Source organism: Haliotis cracherodii, unplaced genomic scaffold (genome assembly GCF_022045235.1).
Source record: "Haliotis cracherodii isolate W230 unplaced genomic scaffold, xgHalCrac1.p SCAF_5, whole genome shotgun sequence".
In the NCBI taxonomy this organism is placed as follows: Eukaryota; Metazoa; Mollusca; class Gastropoda; order Lepetellida; family Haliotidae; genus Haliotis; species Haliotis cracherodii.
In genome coordinates this window covers 4,720,123-4,741,922 of record NW_027266308.1, presented here as the reverse complement: position 1 = coordinate 4,741,922, position 21,800 = coordinate 4,720,123, and the positions used below count along the sequence as shown (strand labels likewise).

The following is a 21,800-nucleotide window of genomic DNA, read 5'->3' as shown; positions in this document are numbered from 1 at the left end:
CAGAAGATAAATAGTCTACTCACTTTTGTGTGCTGACTCCAACCGATAAGTTAACTTGTTTACCTTTCTTTAATATTTTTCAGAAGATGTTTTTGTCTCTGTTGATTCTTATATAAGTGTCTTTTCTGTTCAGACTTTTTTTTCTCAAATGATAAGCGTAAACATCAAAACACTTGAAAGTTTTATCCATAACCTCTATTTGCTGTTAAAGTCGTATATTTGCCATTCTTTATGGTTTCAAGGTCAGGATCCAGATAAAATGTTTTGTTCACATCAGTTGTTTGTTAAATATTGATAAGTAGAGATATCACATTAACTTGTGTTAAATGGGTTACTTCATGCTTACTTTTTGCAAATAATGTATTGAATATATCAATGAAGAGACATATATCATCTTCATTCTACACATGCTTAACCCAGGTTCTCGTGTCATCTTTATTTAGCTTTGAGTCAACAGAAACATCATTGCCTACAATCAAATGGTCTTCACCAAACAGTGTTGACCTATCAGGATTATTTGTGTCAAAATTATAAGTGTAATAGATTAGGAAATGATAGGGTCCATCTCTGACACCCACACGAACAGCAGAGATTTGTTTCTATCTTCTGGAGTTCCTCATTGATAACATCTGGATGTTCATTGGATAATTCATTCGAGCAAGCTGAAGCCATCCCCTTGTGAACCAAGGCTGATCTGTTTCTTTATGCTAATAAACTTGTATTTCTTCTGGGATAGACACAAATCAAAACAAAGGAACCTGTCCAAGAAGTTTGACTTTAGCTTCAGATAATGATCTGTTTTCGTTCAGTAATGATCAAATATCCAGCTCCCTTTCACTGATGTGACCCTACTGACCTAGAAATGGAAGAGAACAATGAAACCGCCACACACGTTTCTTATTTAGATCTGTGCATACAGACAAAACACTTTCCACAAGACTGTATCACAAGGGAGATGGCTTCAACTTTACAAAAGTCAGTTTCCCCTTCATGTCGAACAATATTCCAGCAGCTCCAACATTTGGTGTCCACATTTCACAACGTTTGAGGTACACGTGTACACTAAACACTGAGAGCAGCCATGACAGATAACGACCCTGACTTACATTTGATCTTATCACTCCACACGTTAGATAAGGTGTATGCCAACAAGGTTGCCGAAGTTGGGCTGACGTTAATACAAGGTATTCATGTACACAGCAGTACTGAGTGTGTTGTTGTTGGTCTTCCCCGCCTCCACAAAGGAGCTTCTGACAAATGGCGGATTCGAAGATTCCTCACACTGGCATTGCACGCATATCCACTGTACACTGTCTCCTGATAGTGTCGCAGGACAACACTCCTTGCGTGTGTCACAAAGGTGAGATAATCTGCAATTGTTTTTGTGGTTTAACGCCGCACTCAGTAATATTCCACGTATATGACGACCGTCTGTGAATAATCGAGCCTGGTCAAGACAACCCAGTGATTGGCATCATGGACATCGATCCACGCAATTGGGATACGATGACATGCATCAACCAAGTCAGCGAGTCTAACCACCTGATACCGTGAGTCGCCTCTTACGACAAGCAGAGTCGCCTTTTGGGCAAGCGTGGGCTGCTGTAGACCAAGTTAACTGTGTGAATAACTTTTGATAGAGTATTGTGACGAAATATTTCCATGTTTGTTTTTGTTGTTTGACGTCAACATCTTCCAGCTATATGACGTCGGCGTGTGAATAATCGAATCTGGCCCCTTGAGGATGCGGGTTAACAATGGTCCACAGTAACCTATCTGCAATCTGTAAATATTCAAGTCAGAACCAGACAAATCAGTGACAAGAAACATAATCAACAGTTCATACCTTCACTGAGCCCGATCCAGTTTAGTCGCCCCTGACCAGTTATGACCACGGCTAGCGTAAGACTTTCACATTTTAAACTAAAACTTAAGTTTCAAATTAAAGTATGCTTGTTTTCCAAGCAGTATCGATGCAGATGATGATAATACTACAACATAGCGATTATCCGAACCTTTTACACATCCTGCACATGATGCAAGTTATGATCAAAGATTACCCGTGTGCGTTTCAGACACCACGACACCGAAGGTCCAGCGCAGGATCTGACCACGGTCAAGCGAGGTGGACGTTACACCGCAAGCGTCTATGTGAAACTCATGAACGACGAAGCTCATGTGCTGGGACAATCAGTCATGTTCAATATTCAGTTTGTTTTCAAAGGTTGTTGGTGTTTTTAATTTGGAATGGTTAGAAAAAAATAATGTTAGCTAAAAAAAACACATTTGGATAACACAAGTCAGAGAAAATCTGACGTGGTATTTTGGTGATGTGTAAATGTGAATAACGCGTTTGCAGTGTCTGATTCTCTGTTTGAACCTGGACACGATTTTAATGTGTAAGAGTGAGTTTTGTTTCACGCCGTTTTTGGCAGCTTTGCAGTTTTATAACTGCCTGTCGGCTTGATGTTGGTGAAGGACCCGAAGTAATGCAGGTCTCAGATGTTTACCACCTACCATAACAGTGCTGGCAAATCTAGATAATAATTAGTGCGAATTTGGTATTCAAACCCACGACCATCCGTTTCTAGCACGCCAAAGACAAGCAAAGTTTCTAGGTGATTTGCTGCTCCTTAGACGAGTGAGCAACTTTGCCTCTAGTTTATAGAGCGTAACAAGTGACAATTCACTCATTAACTCGGGTAATGTATGTGGTATTGTATGCTACATTGCAGTAGTTTACTTACAGACAAGACTTCCGACATGTACCTACCCATGGCGCACATGCCTCTAGTCAGGTCATCAGATGGTTGGGTTCATCTTGTCGGAGACTTTGTTGTTCCAGAAAAAGGTTGGTTAACTGAAGATATATGCAACATTTTTGAAAGGGCATCCTCGTGTTCAGAAGGATGAAGTTGATACGTTTATGTGTTTGTTGGTATCTACTTAGTAATACCTTGTGATCTATTTGGTTGTTATTATCCGTGTGTTATGACCTAGTTAGATGTTACAAATTATGGGTCATAACCTACTTGGTTGTTATGAACAGTGTGTTATGACCTACTTGCTTGTATAACCCATGTGTTATGACCTACTTGCTTGTATAACCCATGTGTTATGACCTACTTGCTTGTATTACCCATGTGTTATGACCTACTTGCTTGTATTACCACGTGTTATGACCTACTTGCTTGTATAACCCATGTTATAACCTACTTGCTTGTATAACCCACGCATTATGACCCACTTGCTTGTATAACCCACGTGTTATGACCTACTTGCTTGTTATAACCCATGTACTATGACCTACAAGGTTGTTATATCAAATGTGTGCTAACTGCTTTGGTCCGTTGGTTATATTTGTATATATGTGCCTACTTGGTAATATGTCCTATATTTCATGGCCCACATGGTTGTTTTTTTACGTATGTGCCTACTTAGTGCCTACCCTGTGTGTCACGGCCTACTTTGTGCATTGCCCTATGTGTCATGGCATATTTAAATTGTAGTCCAGAAAGTCCCCAGTACCTTATACATTTCATTGGAACCTACCAAATTGGGTATTGGGTGATCAGGTTCTGCGTCTGGGCTCAACGTGCGTCTTCCTTCCCCCGCCAATCACTGGTTTGCTCAGTTATTCATATGGACCATTGTGGCGTGAACTAGGTGTTCCACATGTTTGAAAAGACCAACGTGAATAAGATGTTCCACACGTTTGAAATGACCCCAGTAAAGAAGGTGTTCCACACGTTTGAAATGACCCTAGTGTATTAGGTGTTCCACGCGTTTGAAATGACCCCAGTAAAGTAGGTGTTCCACACGTTTGAAATTACCCCAGTAAAGTAGGTGTTCCACACGTTTGAAATGACCCTAGTGTATTAGGTGTTCCACACGTTTGAAATGACTCTAGTGTATTAGGTGTTCCACACGTTTGAAATGACCCCAGTAAAGTAGGTGTTCCACACGTTTGAAATGACCCCAGTAAAGTAGGTGTTCCACACGTTTGAAATGACCCTAGTGAATTAGGTGTTCCACATGTTTGAAATGACCCTAGTGAATTAGGTGTTCCACACGTTTGAAATGACCCCAGTAAAGTAGGTGTTCCACACGTTTGAAATGACCCTAGTGAATTAGGTGCTCCACACGTTTGAAATTACCCTAGTGAATTAGGTGTTCCACATGTTTGAAATGACCCTAGTGAAGTAGGTGTTCCACGCGTTTGAAATGACCCTAGTGAAGTAGGTGTTCCACACGTTTGAAATGACCCTAGTAAAGTAGGTGTTCAAAATGTTTGAAATGACCCTAGTGAATTAGGTGTTCCACACGTTTGAAAAGACCCACGTGAAAAATGTGTTCACAATGTTTGAAATTATATGTATTTAATATTTACTGTTGAATAACGTTTATTATAAATTAAATATAGTTTCGAGTCACCAAATACTTAGGTACAGACTTTGACCTAACATTGAATCAACAGATTCACTTTTGAAGTGTGAGTATTGATTCACTGTCGAATGTCAAATGTAATATACATAATCTCCTTTAAGTCTTTAAAAGGCATTTAGAAGTGATGCACATAAGGAAGAAAATTTATGGATGTCAACTTCTTTATTATGAGGAACACAACGTTTCAGAGTATATGCTTACTCCTTCATCAAGTGAATGAATGCTATGAGGCAGAGAGCATATAGATGTACATGTAAGAACAACAAAAGTAATAAGATAACAAAATGGAAACTTAACAAGGGAAGCCAACAGATAATTGGCGCTGATAGGTGATTAGCAATAGACAATGGAAACCAACACTTTACAGTAATTAGCGCTGATAGTTAAGTACTCTGCTCTCTGGCTCATAGCATTCATTCACCTGATGAAGACGCAAGCCTACACTACGAAACATTGTGTTTCTCTTTCTTATCATCTCCTTTAGATATTCAGTTGTCAAGAGTGAAAATATTCGGGCCACACCCGTCGGTTGACTATCTGGTTGACAGCGCGACGGTGACGCAACTTCCTCCTTTAGACCCACATTGGAAGGACGGAACCTACCGCGTCATACAGGCGGTCAGAAAGTCTAACATACACCTGAGGTATGTCATTTGTCTACAGTTGCTCCCAATAGTCAACTGTCTCTTTGTGTCAAAGGGCTCCAGTCTGTAGAAGTCTCTCTGTCTACATTTCACAACTTTTGAGGTACAATCGAGCGTGTTCTTTCTTCGAAGACTTCAAAGAACGGCATGCGACGCTTGCTCAAAAGTTGCTTCATTCCCTTGTACCTTATGTTCCGGTGGGTTTTATTTTCAAGTAAATAATTGACTTGCCTTTGCATGTGTTTTTATGTGAACAGGCAGGATATCTCATCTTTTCGCGAAACCTGGTATCATCACTATTTGATAGTGATTCATAATAGTCGGGATCGTTCAATGGACTCTGCTTATAGTAGAGATTTATTAAGGTTGTGGAAATGGTTTGTGTCGCTTTTATTTAAATCCTGAATAGGACCACACCAGCCCATGCTTTACAATGCGACAAGTGGATCGGTGGTCAGGCTTGATTGGTGTCATCAAAGCCGGACGGTGTGGAACGTGGCTCATAATATCAATCACTGGTTTATCTGGTCAAGGATATTTTCATATCGCTGTCATGTAGCTAGATTTTCGCTGAGTGTGGCATTAACCAACATACGAAAAATACAAAGCAATATGTTTATTGTAGTCCAATTCCACCCAAGGCAATAACGTTGTATATTCGTGGGTCAAATGACACGAAGTACATACTACGAGTTTATCATTTTATCAAACACGTGTGTTGATGTTATATCTTCAGCATTACTCTGGAAAACGGTCTTGATCCTCAAAAAGTTACAATAAAGGTGAGATATATACGTTTTAACTATAAATGCCTTACAAATGCTCACCAGTAATCAAATGTAACGGATGATTTCAACGTTTGATCACATGTGTATTATTGTATTTTGGCGACGTGCATCGTTGTTCGTGCTATCAACCAGGATCCTTGACAAAGGAAAAAGACAAAGATATCCATGGTTTAAGAATTTTCCATCGCGTCGGATACTGTTCTCGTCCATTGTTGCCATAATCTTCTGATTTCTATATCAAAAGATAGCTTATTGTAGTGGCGTCAGCGTGAACACTGATCTGAAGTTTGTGATGTCGCCTACTAAAATTACCTATTGGTGTCCATTTGATTTTGATCAATATTTTTTTTCAATTTGCCAACAAATAACATCTAATTTATTTTATTTTATTTTAACGGCTAGATAGATCAGATGAAGCATGGCTTTCCGTTTGGTACTGCTGTAAACTCCAACCTGTACCTGCACGGCACCGAACCTCGTTACAACGACTTCATCAACAAGCATTTCAACTGGGCAGTGCTTGAGAATAACCTGAAATGGAAAGCAAATGCACCTCGGGCGGTAGGTGCTTTACCTTGTTGAGTGCACTGTGCTTAACCTATGAAACAACACAAATGTCACCTATATTTTCATTAGCAACATTATTTTCACTTATCTTTATATTTCTTATAATGCAAACGCAGATGTAACAATCTAATTTATTTGAATAGGATAGAAAGTCAGATTCGCCCTGATTTCGTTTCTTGGTTTGTCAGCACCATTCCTGCCTAACATTGCTCTTTCTTCCTTACAGAACACGTCCTTTTATGACGGTCCTGTGGACACGATAAAGGAACTTCGATCGCATGGGTAAGATTTAATCCCGCAAGACTACATTTTATGTTGAAATGACACTGTGTTAGTAAGTTTAACGCAGTTTGGAACAGTACCTTAGGTTATTCACGACGTCACAGCATCATGAGGGAAACTCGAAGTGAAACCAAAGAGCGTGGGTATGGTGCTGACAAACCTGGACACATAATCAATGCGAATCTGGGATTTGTTATATGGCGATGTATTTTATTGTTTAACAGTGACTGTAGCTGTGTTGCATTGTTTCTGTTTGGATTCGGTAGCCGTTCGTTACATTGTATCGTCGGGAAGTTACTGTATTTAGATGCTGGTGTGGTGTGTAAAATTGCGGTCCGGTATAGTACGTTATGGAAACCATTTTAATGTTCTAGTACTGGTGAGGGCAGCATCACCAGCATCTAACAGAAACAACCCAATTCCATATCACTGTACACTAGGCCGTTCTGACCGCCTCCATGGTCTAGTGGTAGAGCGTCCGCCTGGAGAGCGGAAGGTCGGGTTTTGGTCCCCGGCCGCGTCGTACCAAAAGACGTTAAAAGATGGTACTTGTTGTTACCCTGTCTGGCGCTCTGGCTAAAACAAGGCCTGGTCGGCTCGGAGTCAGTATACTGTGTCTGAGCGGGGTATTCATGTTAAACTGCGGCATGGTATCTCAGTGAGCTAGCACTATAAATCGGCATCAGTCCGGACTAGTACAAGCACACACACACACACACACGCACGCACGCGCACGCGCGCGCACACGCACACGCACACACACATACACATATACACGTGCATGCACGTTGCTATAAAGGTACACTAATCTTGGACGCGATGTTAAACCCAATTTCACCTGAGTCCCAACCGGGATTCGAACCACACTCTCAGAGTGAGGCACCTAATCGCCAGCACACAAATTATTTGTTAGACACTTCATTGTCGGTATCCCCGATAACGATATTGCTGAACTGTTCTCAAAGGCGCACACATCTCTCATAACACAGATTTCTGTGTAGGATAAAGGTCAGAGGTCACTGCCTCGTGTGGTCATCGGAAACCTTTTTACCGACCTGGGTTCGAACTCTCAGGGGTGATGATTTAAGACGGGCTGTCATTCACAGAATAGACGAGGCGATGAAGAGGACACACGGATTGTAAGTATTTTCTATAGCATAGGTTATATGTAGCTCACTGGAACAATTAATTTTAAACTTTGTAAAACGGTACAAAAATACAGGTTATGGGAACATTCAGTTACATCGACATATATGAGCTATACACCAAATGAGGAGAAAAAGAGTATATGGATGTCAACTTCTTTATTATGAGGAACACAACGTTTCGGAGTATATCCTTACTCCTTCATCAGGTGAATGAATGTCATGAGGCAGAGAGCATATATATGTACATGTAAGGACAACAAACTTAATGAGATAACAAAAGGTGGAAATTGACAAGGGGTAGGAATTAACAAGGGAAGCCAACAGATGATTGGTGATTAGCAATACTCGACTATTTACAGAGGGCGGTCATATAGCTGGAATATTGCGACGTTACACACTAAACAAAAGCATAAACATATATCCCATTCGGTCGCGTAGATAGATCTTTCAGCGATGGTCTGTAATGGAAGATATACGACTTCGTGCTTGCGGTAGATATGCCAAATACTGCTCGATGCTGCCTTGATGCAGTAGAGCATCTCGATTCCAAGTGCCCCAGGAGGTGACTATACTGCTGTTTGTAGATTGTTTGTACTGTGTGGAGTGGGGCTTTGTAGGGTGGAACACTGGGATGTAAACAACGAGAACCTACACGGGCAGTGGTTCCAGGAGGTCCTCCAAGACAGGGATTACAACCTGGAACTGTTCAGGATAGCCCACCAGGCGGACTCCGGCGTCAAGCTCTTCCTCAACGACAACAAGGTGGTTGCACGTGGAGCCAATGTACAGGTCAGAGATCCTTATTCTCTAAACTGAGGCGTGAATGCTGTTTATGAAAGCGTAACTAAATGTAAGACATCAAGCAACATTTAGCCAACACTACCATACAATATATTTTTTTATATACTCCCGCCCGCAAATTAGAATTCTTGTCTGTTCGTACCTGACCATAGAAGTACCAAATCATATAATGGTCAGGATGGAAAGAAACCCCACCTTATTCAGCGGAGGTCATATCTGCCATGGTAAAAAAATAAATGTATAGTATTCCCTCGCTGTAGTACCGCCTTCCCGCGCTATAGCACCGCCTTCCCACGCTATAGTACCACCTTCCCGGGCTATAGTGCCGCCATCCCGCGCTATAGTACCACCTTCCCTCGTTATAGAATCGCCTTCCCGCGCTATAGTACCGCCTTCCCTCGCTATACTACCGCCTTCCCTGGCTGTGGTCGTCGCACCTCCTAAAGTAGACTTTTAGAAGATTCTCTAAAAGGATCCGAGTATAATAAATAATAAATCTGAGATAGTATCGTTCACGATGAATAAAACACAGTGAAACAAAAATACGCATACATAATCATCCCGTATTTGGAACATAAAAAACGAGAACTGAAATATATCTCTTGAAAAAAATTGTTTGTTTGTTTGTTTGTATTTTAACGCCACACTCAGCAATATTCAAGCTATATGACGGCGGTCGGTAAATAATCGAGCCTGGACCAGACAATCCAGTGATTGATATCATGAGCATCGATCCACGCAATTGAGATACGATGATATACATCAGCCAAGTCAGCGAGCCTGACCACCCGATCCCCTTAGTCGCCTCTTACGACAAGCATAGTCGCCTTTTTCGGCAAGCATGGGTTGCTGAAGACCTATTCTACCCCGGATCTTCACGGGTCGTATAAACTTTGAGGATAATAATCAATGTAATTGTTCCTTCATGATAAAACACTGAATGTGTCTGTGTGTGCATTATTTGGGTATATAAGATAGCTACGCCATAAATCGCAAAGAACAATGAAGAAGGAAGCGTGGTTTATTTCACGATAAAACATTGTTCTATTTTGACGTTATTTCTGGAGATTTGGACATGCCCTCCCAACTTGTTTCTCATAGATGTAGTTTGGCAACGTAGATAAACGCAATGCTCGAACGATCGCATCTAAAAGTGGAAGAGATGTGACAATCGGTATTGGGAGAAAAGGTACAGGTAATGGACGTGAAAAATGTGTGAATATCTGGGAAATATCAAACCTAACACCTCTCTTTATAAAATGTACTTGTCCGACATTGCTTCGGTCTCATTCTATTCAGGGTGTAATCATTATTTTAATACGGGTAAAAAATTTAAAGGATGTACATTTCATTAAGATCCTTAAAAACGCAGTAAACAACACTGTTTGTCGTACAATGAAACGCTGCTGGGAGAATAAACCACTTTGGGCTGCGTTCTTCTGGTTTATTCTCCCTGCAGTTTTTTTTTTATTGTACGATAGTCAACGACCATAAGTCGTTTATTTCTTCAATAAAATGCCCTCTGACCTTTAGTGATTGAGTATCTTCCCTGCAGGCGTACCTGGCACAGGCTACAGAGTTCAAGAACGCACATGTGGGACTCTACGGTATAGGCGCACAGACTCACTTCCGGGATATGACGGCCCCAGATCCTTACTTGATAAAGGTAAAAGTCCAATGTTGTTTTCAAACTTAAATATTAATTATATACATGGTTTGTAAAGAGTGAGTGAGTATGGCTTTACGCCGCTTTTACTAATATTCCAGCAATATTACGGATGGGGACACCAGAAATGGGCTTCACACATTGTACCCATGTCGGGAATCGAACCCGGGTTTTCGGCGTGACGAGCGAACGCTTTAACCGCTAGGCTACCCGACCACCCCGGTTTGTAAAGAGGCCATAATTGACAGTCCTTTTGACTTTCATTCATAAAGTATTGGTTTTCCAAACACCTAGTCTGATATTTGGTGGACTACGGTAATTCGGCTCCTTTTTCAGTGATACGCGCCTGTAATGAAAATTCCGGATTACACAATAATGTTTTGTATCTTTAAATAGAATCTGCCAAAAAAAAACGCAAAAGTAGAAAAATCTGTAAAAAACTATCTGACAAAATTGATACCAAACATTACATGCATGGATTGGGATTGATTTGTGTGGAAAGATGGAAAAATCGCAAAAACACAACCAAGTGAGAGCCTGGCGCCGCAACATACCACATGACATGCACGTGCAACAATACTTGTTTGGCTATCATCTAGACAGACGTCTAAATTACAGGCGTCGCGGGGAACGTTTAGCACGAAACTGCATACAGGAAGTGAACTGATTTGGTGGTGGAAGTGTGGTGATGTGGGCAGCCATCTCCTACACTGGTAGAACAGACTTGTTTCAAGTTCTAGGTAGTGTGATGATGTGGGCAGCCATCTCCTACACTGGTAGAACAGACTTGTTGCAGGTTCTAGGTAGTGTGATGATGTAGGCAGCCATCTCGTTCACTGGTAGAACAGACTTGTTGCAAATTCTGGGTAGTGTGATGATGTGGGCAGCCATGTCGTTCACTGGTAGAACAGACTTGTTGCAGGTTCTGGGTAGTGTGATGATGTTGGCAGCCATCTCGTTCACTGGTAGAACAGACTTGTTGCAAGTTCTGGGTAGTGTGATGATGTGGGCAGCCATCTCGTTCACTAGTAGAACAGACTTGTTGCAAGTTCTGGGTAGTGTGATGATGTGGGCAGCCATATCGTTCACTGGTAGAACAGACTTGTTGCAGGTTCTGGGTAGTGTGATGATGTGGGCAGCCATGTCGTTCACTGGTAGAACAGACTTGTTGCAAGTTCTGGGTAGGGTGATGATGTGGGCAGCCATCTCCTACACTGGTAGAACAGACTTGTTGCAGGTTCTGGGTAGTGTGATGATGTGGGCAGCCATCTCGTTCACTAGTAGAACAGACTTGTTGCAGGTTCTGGGTAGTGTGATGATGTGGGCAGCCATCTCCTACACTGGTAGAACAGACTTGTTGCAAGTTCTGGGTAGTGTGATGATGTGGGCAGCCATGTCGTTCACTGGTAGAACAGACTTGTTGCAGGTTCTGGGTAGTGTGATGATGTGGGCAGCCATCTCGTTCACTGGTAGAACAGACTTGTTGCAAATTCTGGGTAGTGTGATGATGTGGGCGGCCATCTCGTTCACTGGTAGAACAGACTTGTTGCAGGTTCTAGGTAGTGTGATGATGTGGGCAGCCATCTCCTACACTGGTAGAAAAGACTTGTTGCAAGTTCTGGGTAGTGTGATGATGTGGGCAGCCATCTCGTTCACTGGTAGAACAGACTTGTTGCAGGTTCTAGGTAGTGTGATGATGTGGGCAGCCATCTCCTACAATGGTAGAACAGACTTGTTGCAGGTTCTAGGTAGTGTGATGATATGGGCAGCCATCTCGTTCACTGGTACCATGGGTCAATGACAATGATGTGTGTCAATTTGTTGATCAACATCTGTTGATAATTCATACCATATATAAAAGGTACATCTGAAATCACTTTTGCGTTTCTTTTTTTGAAGAGTATATGTATTATTGCTCTACTGATATTTACAATGCATGGTACAGGGCTGTTCATAATATCCTGGGGTCCTAAAGTAGCATTTTATCAATCGCTTGCACTTTGTAAATACATGCTGGCGTGGATAATAGGAAATATAGAGACCTCAACTAGGAGATATTTGTTTACCTGATATTTTGCTCGTCAAAGTTTAATCTAATTGCTTTAAATAGATAGTAGCATGTAACATGGAGAGTTATTCGGACTCTACATATTCCCCTCTACATAGGATACCCCTTCTCTCCACGGCTGCCTCGTGCATTCTACCAGGCATGATAGTAAATTCGCTGTTTACGAACAACCTGGACGCTGTTACTCATTAACTTAGTAGAATTCACCCAAATTAGCTGTGCAGAGTTGCATCCCTTTGGCTCGCCAGAAACCGTTCGAATCCAAGGTTCGAAGGTTCGAATCCAAGTTAGGCTCGATTAGGTTTCCTGGTTTGTCGGCACCATACCGTGCTCGTGGGTTTCACTACAGAGATACACGTCTAAGACCTGCATCACTTTAGAGTAGCCTCCCATATCAAACCGACACGCCGTGATATAACTGGAATACTATTCATAGCGCTATTTGACCAAACCCTCTCATTCATGTTGGACATCGCGATATAGTTAACTCACCCGCTGGAGTTGAACATTTTCAGAATCACCTTGATACGCTGGCTAAAACCGGACTTCCAATCTGGATAACCGAGTTGGATCTGTATCACCCGGATGAGAAGACGCGAGCTGATTGGTACGAGACCGCTCTGAGGTCAATGTTCGGCCACCCGGCTGTTGAGGGTATCATGATCTGGGGCTTCTGGTCCAAGAAACAATGGCGCGGTGAACCAGCATCATTGGTCAGTGGAGACAATTTTAGGGTAAGGGTTACCACAAACCAATCAACTTCTGTCGTTTAGCCAGAAAAATATAAATATTAACCGTCTACGCATGAGAATTATCAGTCTCGGTTATGTGTGAAACGGCAAAAATCTGGCCCTCTTTTTGGGGCGCAAAGTGGTAAAGTTTATGAATGGATCACTGATAATCAGTGACACCAGGTGTTCGCGCACGGGAAACGTGTCCTGCACTACCGCCACTCGCGATTTGCATAAAACCGTATGCCTCCCAAATCGAGAAATGCCCATGAGAGATCAAGTCATGGCATGGCATGGCATTAAAGAACAGACTTGGCCTATAGTGTCTTATGAAAGATAATGGTATCAACTCGTATGTCTGTAGTTGAGGCATGGTAGATTTACGTGTCCAATAGAACACATAGACATGCAGACCTCTGTTTGTCCAGTAACTCAAAGGCACCCGTTCTGTGCCAAGATAAACATCTCCTAAACAAGAAACGCATAACCAGAATATTTAGTGTGGAGAACCACAACAAGAACCACAGTGTGAGGCATGTTCAGTATGAAGAGATTACAAGGAAAAGGTCACGGTCAAGGTCGTGTGAATTCAAGATTCGTGGATCTACCATAAGCGCCAGGTACTGCTTGCTGACCCTGATTGTGGAAAAAAGCGTTGGGAAAAGTCGTCCATGTTGTGCAAGGTGCTGCAGTGTCTGTGACGACGCTGTCATACCCGGCGAACCACCTCGTCCGATAGGTGCAAATCTGGTTCGGGTTCGAATCTGGTGACCAGTAAAGATCCGGGGTAGAATAGGTCTTTAGCGGCGCATGCTTACCGTAAAAGGCGGCTGTGCTTGTCGTTAGAGGCGACTAACGGGATTGGGTGGTCAGGCTCGCTGACTTGGTTGATGCATGTCATCATATTCCAATTGCGTGGAACAATGATCATGTCAATCACTGGATTGTCTGGTTCAGATTCGAGTATCTACAGACTGACGTCATATAGCTGGAATATTGCTGAGTGCGGGGTTAAACAACAATCAAGATAAACTGCGTTGTATTCACCAACCATTCCAGGGTAACGAGGGACCCGGGTTAGAATAGGTCCGAATCACTCTCTTTATTGTTTGTGGTGCGATGCAATGCGATGCAATTTGTTTGTTTAACGCCACACTCAGCAATATTCGACCTATGTGACGGCGGTCTGTTTTCAATCGGGTCTGGACCAGACAATCCAGTGGTTGATGTCATCAGCATCGATCCACGCAATTGGGATACGAAGACATGCATCAACCAAGTCAGTGAGCTTGATCCGATCCAGTTAGTCGATTCTTACGACAAGCATAGTCGCCTTTTACGGCAAGCATGGGTTGCTGAAGACCTCTTCCAACCCGGATCTTCACGGGGGCGATGCGATTAAATTTGAGGAAGTGGTCAGGATCGGTGACGTGGTTGATTGCGTGTCATCGTACCCAGACAGTATTGGACATTGCTCATGATATCAATCAGTCGTTTGTCTGGCCTATTTTCAGTAACATACAGGCTGGCGTCATTCAGATGTTAACTGTTACGTTAAGCCAATATCATCATCATTCACTTTAATCACTGCTATATGAATGAAATATCAATGTTTAGTTTCCCACTTGCCAGATTAACTCGGCGGGACAGCGATTTCTACACCTGCTGGAACACGACTGGATGACTCACGCTGAACGGAATGTGACTGACACGGGTGCACAGTTCTCTGTCCATGGTTTCCATGGAGATTATGACGTCACAGTCTTGTATAATGGACACGAGGTTCACCAGGCGAGACAGACTTTCACGCTTGGAAAGAACGACACACACATCAATATACATGTTCCCAAACTCGGAGCTAATATCATAGGATGAGCATAGAGGACCATTTAGGAATTAATGTGGATCCATTGGTGTGATCATGCTGGTTATATTAATATTAATGAATAACGAATAATGACAAGTTAATGTAATTTTTTTTTAATGTGAAGTTTACGCGATATACAGTTTTTCCATTGGGTGAGAGGTCGGTCACATGACCGCGAAATTGTCGTTGATAAGTGCATGAACGACACAATTTGACGTTCACGCGTTTTTCTGTGCAGAGCTGCGTCCCTTGGGCAAGCCACAAACCTATGATTGTAGGTTCGAATCCCGGTTCACACCGATTATGTTACTAGGTTTAGCAGCACCATACCCGTGCTCGTGGGTTTCACCGACGCGGTAAACGTCTGAGACCTGCATCACTTTGGGCTTTTCTCCCACATTAGGCTAACACGCCGCGATATAACTTGGAATACTATTCAAAGCGACGTTAAACCCAACTCACTCACTCACTCATGCGCTTTTCACGAGACTTTATTCTTGTAATGACGTAAACACTGACAGACTACTTCCACATTCCTGGGGGAAACCCTGGGAATTCCCTTGCACGAATACACACAGAAGCAAGCTCCGACTTTCATGCAATTTCGCCCTCACTCTATGAAGGTTCAAACTCCAATGAACTCACAAAAAGTAAAAATCAATTCTTATGTTGTTAAAGACATATTGATAATACTTTCGATTATATTTAATTTGGAGGATTCCGGGTTATAATACGTCCCCAGTAACCTCTGACTAAATACCTTGGGAGGCTATAAATACGTCTCACTTGATTTAGAAAGTGGTCAAATCTAACAAATGTTATATTTGGGATAACACTTTCTAAGTAAGGTACATGTCAAAAAAAGACATGTACCAACATGTCGTTAAAACATTTCACAGTAGATAAGACTACAGAAATTTACTGTTCATACAGCTTTTATCTCACAGTTAAAAGGATTAAATTACAGAGTGTTTTGTGATCTCAGTTTCTCAGACTGTTTCAACAGATTCAATATTCATTACATTCAAATATCTCACTGCACAACAGATTAAAGAACTGCTTCTGAACACACTCAGTCTGTCAATGACTGTATTGCCGTTAATAAGGACAGTTGGATTGAAGGCTTATCTTACGATTAACAACTGAGTAGCCGATTACTGAAAAAAGATTTTATGTTTATCTGTAGAAAATGATGTTTTTTTTATGTAAATCTTTTAACTCTCGATTAAAGTTCTCAAAAAGATGGGAATAAAATAAGGGCCCATCTGCATGTGTTTCATTTTGAACAATTGTGACTTGTTATCTGTTGGACCAAGATCACTGTTGTATATTTATTTTATGCATCATAAATAATCAGATGCCTTACATTAATACCCACTGTTTGTGTTCTCGTTGAATTCCACATGATTCATTCCATTCTTCACAAACGGTAGACGTGTGACTATCAGACCATAAGTTTTGACTATCAGACCATAACTTGTCATAAGACTATAGGCAAAGTGGAGTGTAGGAGATATCATACCAATCCCAGATTCCCGTACCTTTGGGGGTCCGGGATTCGAACCCACACTGCCAAATCGCCAGCACACCAAGGCATTTGTTACACAATCATATAGCTGGAATATTGCTGGAGTGCGGCGTTAAACAAAAAAACAAGAAACTTAACATATAGACAGTTATTGGATAACACACGACAGTATTACAATATTTTAATTTATTATATACTTCAGTGTGAAAGACTGAGTTTTCTGAAGTTGAGAAAAGTGATATTTTCATTGCAGTGAACATAACACTTGATATTTCACTGCAGTGAACATAACACCTGATATTTCACTGCAGTGAACATAACACGTTGACGGAACTATGTTGGCCTACACTAGACAGCTCGTACACAAACTGTTGATTTACGTCAGTTCAACGTTGACAAGTCATATAATGACAGATGGTCATTTATGTAGTTAATACCGATTCTTACCGTTTGTTATTTTGTTGAAAATGATTTGTATTAAACTGTGAATTTCTCTTCTGATTTGTCAGTCGATACTTTACGTTTCGCAAAGCGCCATTTTGTTACTTGAATTGCGTGTATTCTTTCGCTTCGAACAACCGTCTCATTGATTTGAAATTTATTTTTTGATGAAGTTGATTTTGTATATAATCATATCCAAATGTATACAAAAGAATTTTAGTGACATCAAATATTTGTCGTCTAAGGCGCCGCGATTCGCTGTGCAGAGTTGCGTCCCTTGGGCACCCCAGAAACCTATGATTGTGGGTTCGAATCCCCGTTCGACACGATTATGTTTCTAGGTTTGTCAGCACCATACCCGTGCTTGTGGGTTTCACCGAAGTGGTAAACGTCCGAGACTGGGCTTTCCTCCCACATTAAGCTGACACGCCGTGATATAACTGATATACTGTTAAAAGCGGCGTTAAACCCAACTCACTCACTCATTGATGCTCGTAAGATGAGGCTAAGCTGACAGCATTTGTTTCCCCGTGGCATCCTTGGCTCCAGATCGCTCTGGAATCACCACAAGGGGCATACAATAATTGGCACCAGGGGGTTGGGCATTATATCAGGCGCGGCTAGGTAGCCTTGTATTGGTGGTTACTTCCCGAATTCCAAACACCCCACTGAGGATCGCAGAGGTGAAATCTGGGATGACGTCGCATTCGAGATTATTTCTCTTATAGACCAGTCATTGTTTTTGCCCCACATGGCTGAGCGTCAGACGGGGTAACAACAAGTACCATCTTTTAATGTCTTTCGGTATGACGCGACCGGGGATCGAACCCACGACCTTCCGCTATCCGGGCTGACACTGTATTCACTAGACCACGGAGGCGGTCTCAATCGTAGATGAGAATTGGTTGATCAGTGTGTGACTTGCCTGCTGACACATTGATATCGTGGATCGTCACTGGTTTTTCTGTCTAGGCTCCAATGCAACATGCTACATCTGGAATACTGCATCTTCCCGAGGCAAGTGAGTTAACTGACTATAAAAGTCCAGTTTCCACCCTTGCCGAACTAGGCTGGTATTATGGAGTTACATTTTGGCTGGACTAACGAGTCTATGCATAGTCCAATCAAAATCGCGCACCGAAATCGAAATCCGGTTCGTAAAGTGTCATGCAGATTTCGGTCGACTGCAGGATTTGCAAAGCATGTGCACCGCTAACTCGTTGTCAACAGATATTTTCTAAATCTTTCCATGTTTTTAATGAAGGTGCTCACCTTATTTGATGCACTTCGCGATGTAGGACTCGTTTTATCACAATATAGATCTTGATTATCGATCAGATCGTCTTGACTGGGCGCCACCGTTTTGTTTGAAGCAATTGCAAGTGATACGAGAGGTTGAATCTGATTGGTCAATAGGAGAGGCATAGAAAGGACATAACTCGTAATAGCCACTGGTGGCGCTACGATCGAGCCCAGGAATTCCAGCCTAGTTCGGCAAGGGTGGAAACTGGACTTTTAAAATCAGTTAACTTGCTTGCCTCGGGAAGATGGGAATACTGCGGCGTCAAAAAACATTCACCCACATGTTACCATGGGGTCATCGGTTTTCATGACAAGCTATGTTTAGCATGATGGGTATTTTTTAATCCATTGATACAAAAATAGAAAATTAACATTTCTTTGGAAAATAAAATATATACACGGCTGTTGTGAAAATCACATACATGACCCATATAAATGTACAATATTTACAGGAGTATTTACAATGTTGGACAGACACGTGTTTGCTAACCGAAGCCCCTCTTTTCGAAATCGTCACGCCGAAGACCCGGGTTACCATAATTATTCAACATTTCTCAGACATAATGTGATGTGAATATCAATGAATTAATGAGCCACGTTGTATATGATGTCATCTATGAAATTCAAAACAGTTTGATCTTAACAGGTAATAACACAAACATATTATGAAGTTGTGAAGTTGCACATTGCACAAACGTAGCTGCTCGTGTAAGATCATTGCAGACTTTAAATTCATTTAATTGTGAAATTATATTAGAATGGTAAATAAATATTCACATTCGGAACATTATTTACATTTCCTGGTATTATTTACAATTTCTGGTATCAGACTTTTTTTGTCTTCGTTTGTTATTTGTCTTCTGGGAAAAACTTAATCTTTTCCCCGCGTTTGTTCACGTTGATAGTGTTCTTCTTTAACAAAACATATCCAACATCATCGGCGAATATTTTGATCAAAATAGTGCTAAGCGCAGCTTGGTCAAATCTGTGACATGTCCCATATTTTCTCTGAGTCGTTTTGCAGGAATAGTGGCTGGAAGATGCGGGTATTTCTTTGAAGGGGTACATGCAGTTGGGTGCGAATGCGCACGCCAACCAAGGAAGTACTATTGCATTCTGGGTAAACACATCATTGTGGAATATCAAAAATGTGCCTTCCATTTCTCGGAATCGTGACATCTGGCACGGCTCAACGCCGAAATAGTCATACATTTTTGGGTCTGTGTGCAACGGCGTGGAGACGTGAGATGGCGAGATCATCATGCCTCGGTTTCGTACGGTCTCGAGTATTCCCGTGAGATTACGCACGAGGAACCTTACTGACGCGTCCATCCAAAATACATACTTCGATACCGGGAGATGAGCCTGTAGAATAAAAAAAAGTTTTATTGAAGTTTGCAAAGTAATTGAAGAACATATTCCGAGTTAACTTTAACTATGTATTGATTCGACAGATATATAATGTGTGACTAAACACATTACAATGAAAAGTTGCTGCTATAGTATTTAATAAATGTCGCAGGTGAGTCTGTCCGAATGAAGTTATGGCATAGATTCAAGGAATGAAATGGTGCAGGGTGTCTCAGACATCTTCCCGAAAGCAAGGAAGTTAACTCCTTGCCAAACTAGGTTTGGTTGGATTAAACGGCGACTGCCGTTAACTGGGCGTCGACAGATAGTTTCCACATCTTTTCATATTTTTAATCAAGGTGCTCAAGTGATTTGATGCACAATAGGGGCATAACTCGTAATAGCCACTGGTGGCGCTAGAGGTGGAAACTGGACTGGGTGTGACAGAATGGGGGGGGGGGGGGGGGGGGGGGGTGTCAGAATGCATGACGTTATGGCACAGATTCAAGGAAGTAGATGATGCAGGAGGGTGTCAGGATGCATGCCGTTATGGCACAGATTCAAGGATGTGGATTATGCAGGAATGTGTCAGAATGCATGACGCTATGGCACCTACCTGTATTATAGTGGGTTTCCAGGTGTAAGACTTGAGGTTGCTGAACACGGGGGGTAGTTCGCTGAACGGGAATTTCCGGAGAATACACACAGGGCAGTGTTTCTTGAGCTGAAACCAACATTAAGTTTATCATATGTTGTGTGATCGGAACAAGCACAAGTGGGGCGGTTGGGTAGCCTAGTGGTTAAAGCGTTCGCTCTGGTGTCCCCCGCCGTGATATTGCTGGAATGTTGCTAAAAGCGGCGTAAAACCATACTCACTCACTCACAAAAAGTGTTTCGTGTCTGTTCGACTGTTTAGTCCCACCATTCATTCGTCACCACTCGCCCCTTTCCGTAACCTGCGAGAAGACTCGTCCCTCTATCGATGAATGTTATGTGCGAAAATACGACAAACCAATCAGAATGTCTATTCGGCTTGTCCCGGAATAACACGAGTTGGTCACGAATGTCCCACCATTATCATTCGTGACCAACTCGTGTTATTCCGGGACAAGCCGAATAGCGACTCGTGCCCCGCTCATGGCCATTTTTGCGACCGGGTTCCGTCTTAGCGCAAACGGGCATACCTAAAACAATTGTCAACTCGTTGCGTAATGGTTCACATATATTTCCCCATATATTATATATATTTTAGATGCAATTTAAAGCACATCGGGACATGCGGATATACAGTATGATTGACCACATTTAACTGTCTTGGGTATATTTTTAGATGTAAGACGTATGTTAAATTAAAAATTGTTTCTGAGGGATTCTTTGACGAAGAACTTGAAATCATACGCGCATTCTGATTGGTTTGTCGTATTTTCGCACATAACATTCATCGATAGGGGGACGAGTCTTCTTGCAGGTTACGGAAAGGGGCGAGTGGTGACGAATGCCACCATTATATATGTTGAACATTGTTTTGTTTATATTTGATATAACTTTGATTTCACGAGTAAGGCCTAGACAACCACGACAACATTTACACGCCAAAAACAAACTAGAAACGGCAGGTGACTGAAATATAATCAATCTACTATTCCGGAATCCAACGACAATAGATTCAATGGTTGATTATCAGACAGAAGGCGTTTAATGAAGCGGTCGTAAAATATCTCCAGTTGCCCAGATCGGCCTGACAAGACGACTGTATTTTCTTCTGGCAATCTGCGGTGGCCAAGGGGTGGATGAGGCGGCACAAGTCGTTGTGTGTACCAGTAATATTGTTTATCAATATCACATCCATGATCGTGGGTATCCCCAGCATGATAATCCTGCGTCACTTGAGGATTTCCCCTCGCGCTAAGCTCACGCGCGATGTATAAGTCAAATACCGGGGTGTCCTCGCATCTTCTTGCACGGGTAACGTATCAGATGTGTTTGTTTGTTTATTTGTTTGTTGTTGTAGCAATAGTCTAGCTAGATGACGGCGAGTCGTAATCGAGTCTGGACCAGACAATCCAGTGATTGAAAACATGAGCATCATGAGCATCGACATTTATCAACCAAGTCAGCGAACCTGACCACCCGATCCCGTTGGTCGCCTTTTACGACAAGCATAGTGACCT

At 42.0% G+C, this 21,800-nt stretch overlaps 2 protein-coding genes across 8 annotated transcripts in view; one reads left to right on the top strand and one right to left on the bottom strand.

Moving 5' to 3' along the window:
• The first annotated feature begins 1,159 nt into the window (after positions 1-1,159).
• LOC139442822 (anti-sigma-I factor RsgI6-like) lies at positions 1,160-16,348 on the top strand. The gene is made up of 12 exons (XM_071223718.1): positions 1,160-1,360; positions 2,076-2,224; positions 2,750-2,851; positions 4,931-5,090; positions 5,827-5,872; positions 6,281-6,439; positions 6,672-6,727; positions 7,729-7,866; positions 8,493-8,664; positions 10,232-10,342; positions 12,926-13,144; positions 14,774-16,348. Exons 1-12 carry the CDS (start codon positions 1,191-1,193, stop codon positions 15,014-15,016), a joined length of 1,725 nt encoding a protein of 574 aa, XP_071079819.1. The 5' UTR covers positions 1,160-1,190; the 3' UTR covers positions 15,017-16,348.
• Positions 16,349-18,613: 2,265 nt separating this feature from the next.
• LOC139442750 (uncharacterized) overlaps positions 18,614-21,800 on the bottom strand; it is a 49,279-nt gene continuing 46,092 nt past the window's right edge. For all 7 annotated transcript variants that reach the window (XM_071223642.1, XM_071223635.1, XM_071223636.1 and 4 more), the window contains 2 exons: positions 20,246-20,353; positions 18,614-19,644 (listed from right to left, as the gene is read on the bottom strand). In XM_071223642.1, coding sequence (XP_071079743.1) covers positions 19,129-19,644; positions 20,246-20,353 — 624 coding nt within the window. In that variant the 3' untranslated portion in view covers positions 18,614-19,128. The remainder of the gene's footprint in view (positions 19,645-20,245; positions 20,354-21,800) is intronic.

Bases quoted from the DNA above. Each gene is read 5' to 3' on its own strand.
- LOC139442822 (XM_071223718.1), top strand. From the start codon at position 1,191: ATGTACACAGCAGTACTGAGTGTGTTGTTGTTGGTCTTCCCCGCCTCC. The intron at 6,440-6,671 runs GTAGGTGCTTTA...TCTTCCTTACAG, and splicing joins AAGCAAATGCACCTCGGGCG to AACACGTCCTTTTATGACGG. The intron at 13,145-14,773 runs GTAAGGGTTACC...CCCACTTGCCAG, and splicing joins TCAGTGGAGACAATTTTAGG to ATTAACTCGGCGGGACAGCG.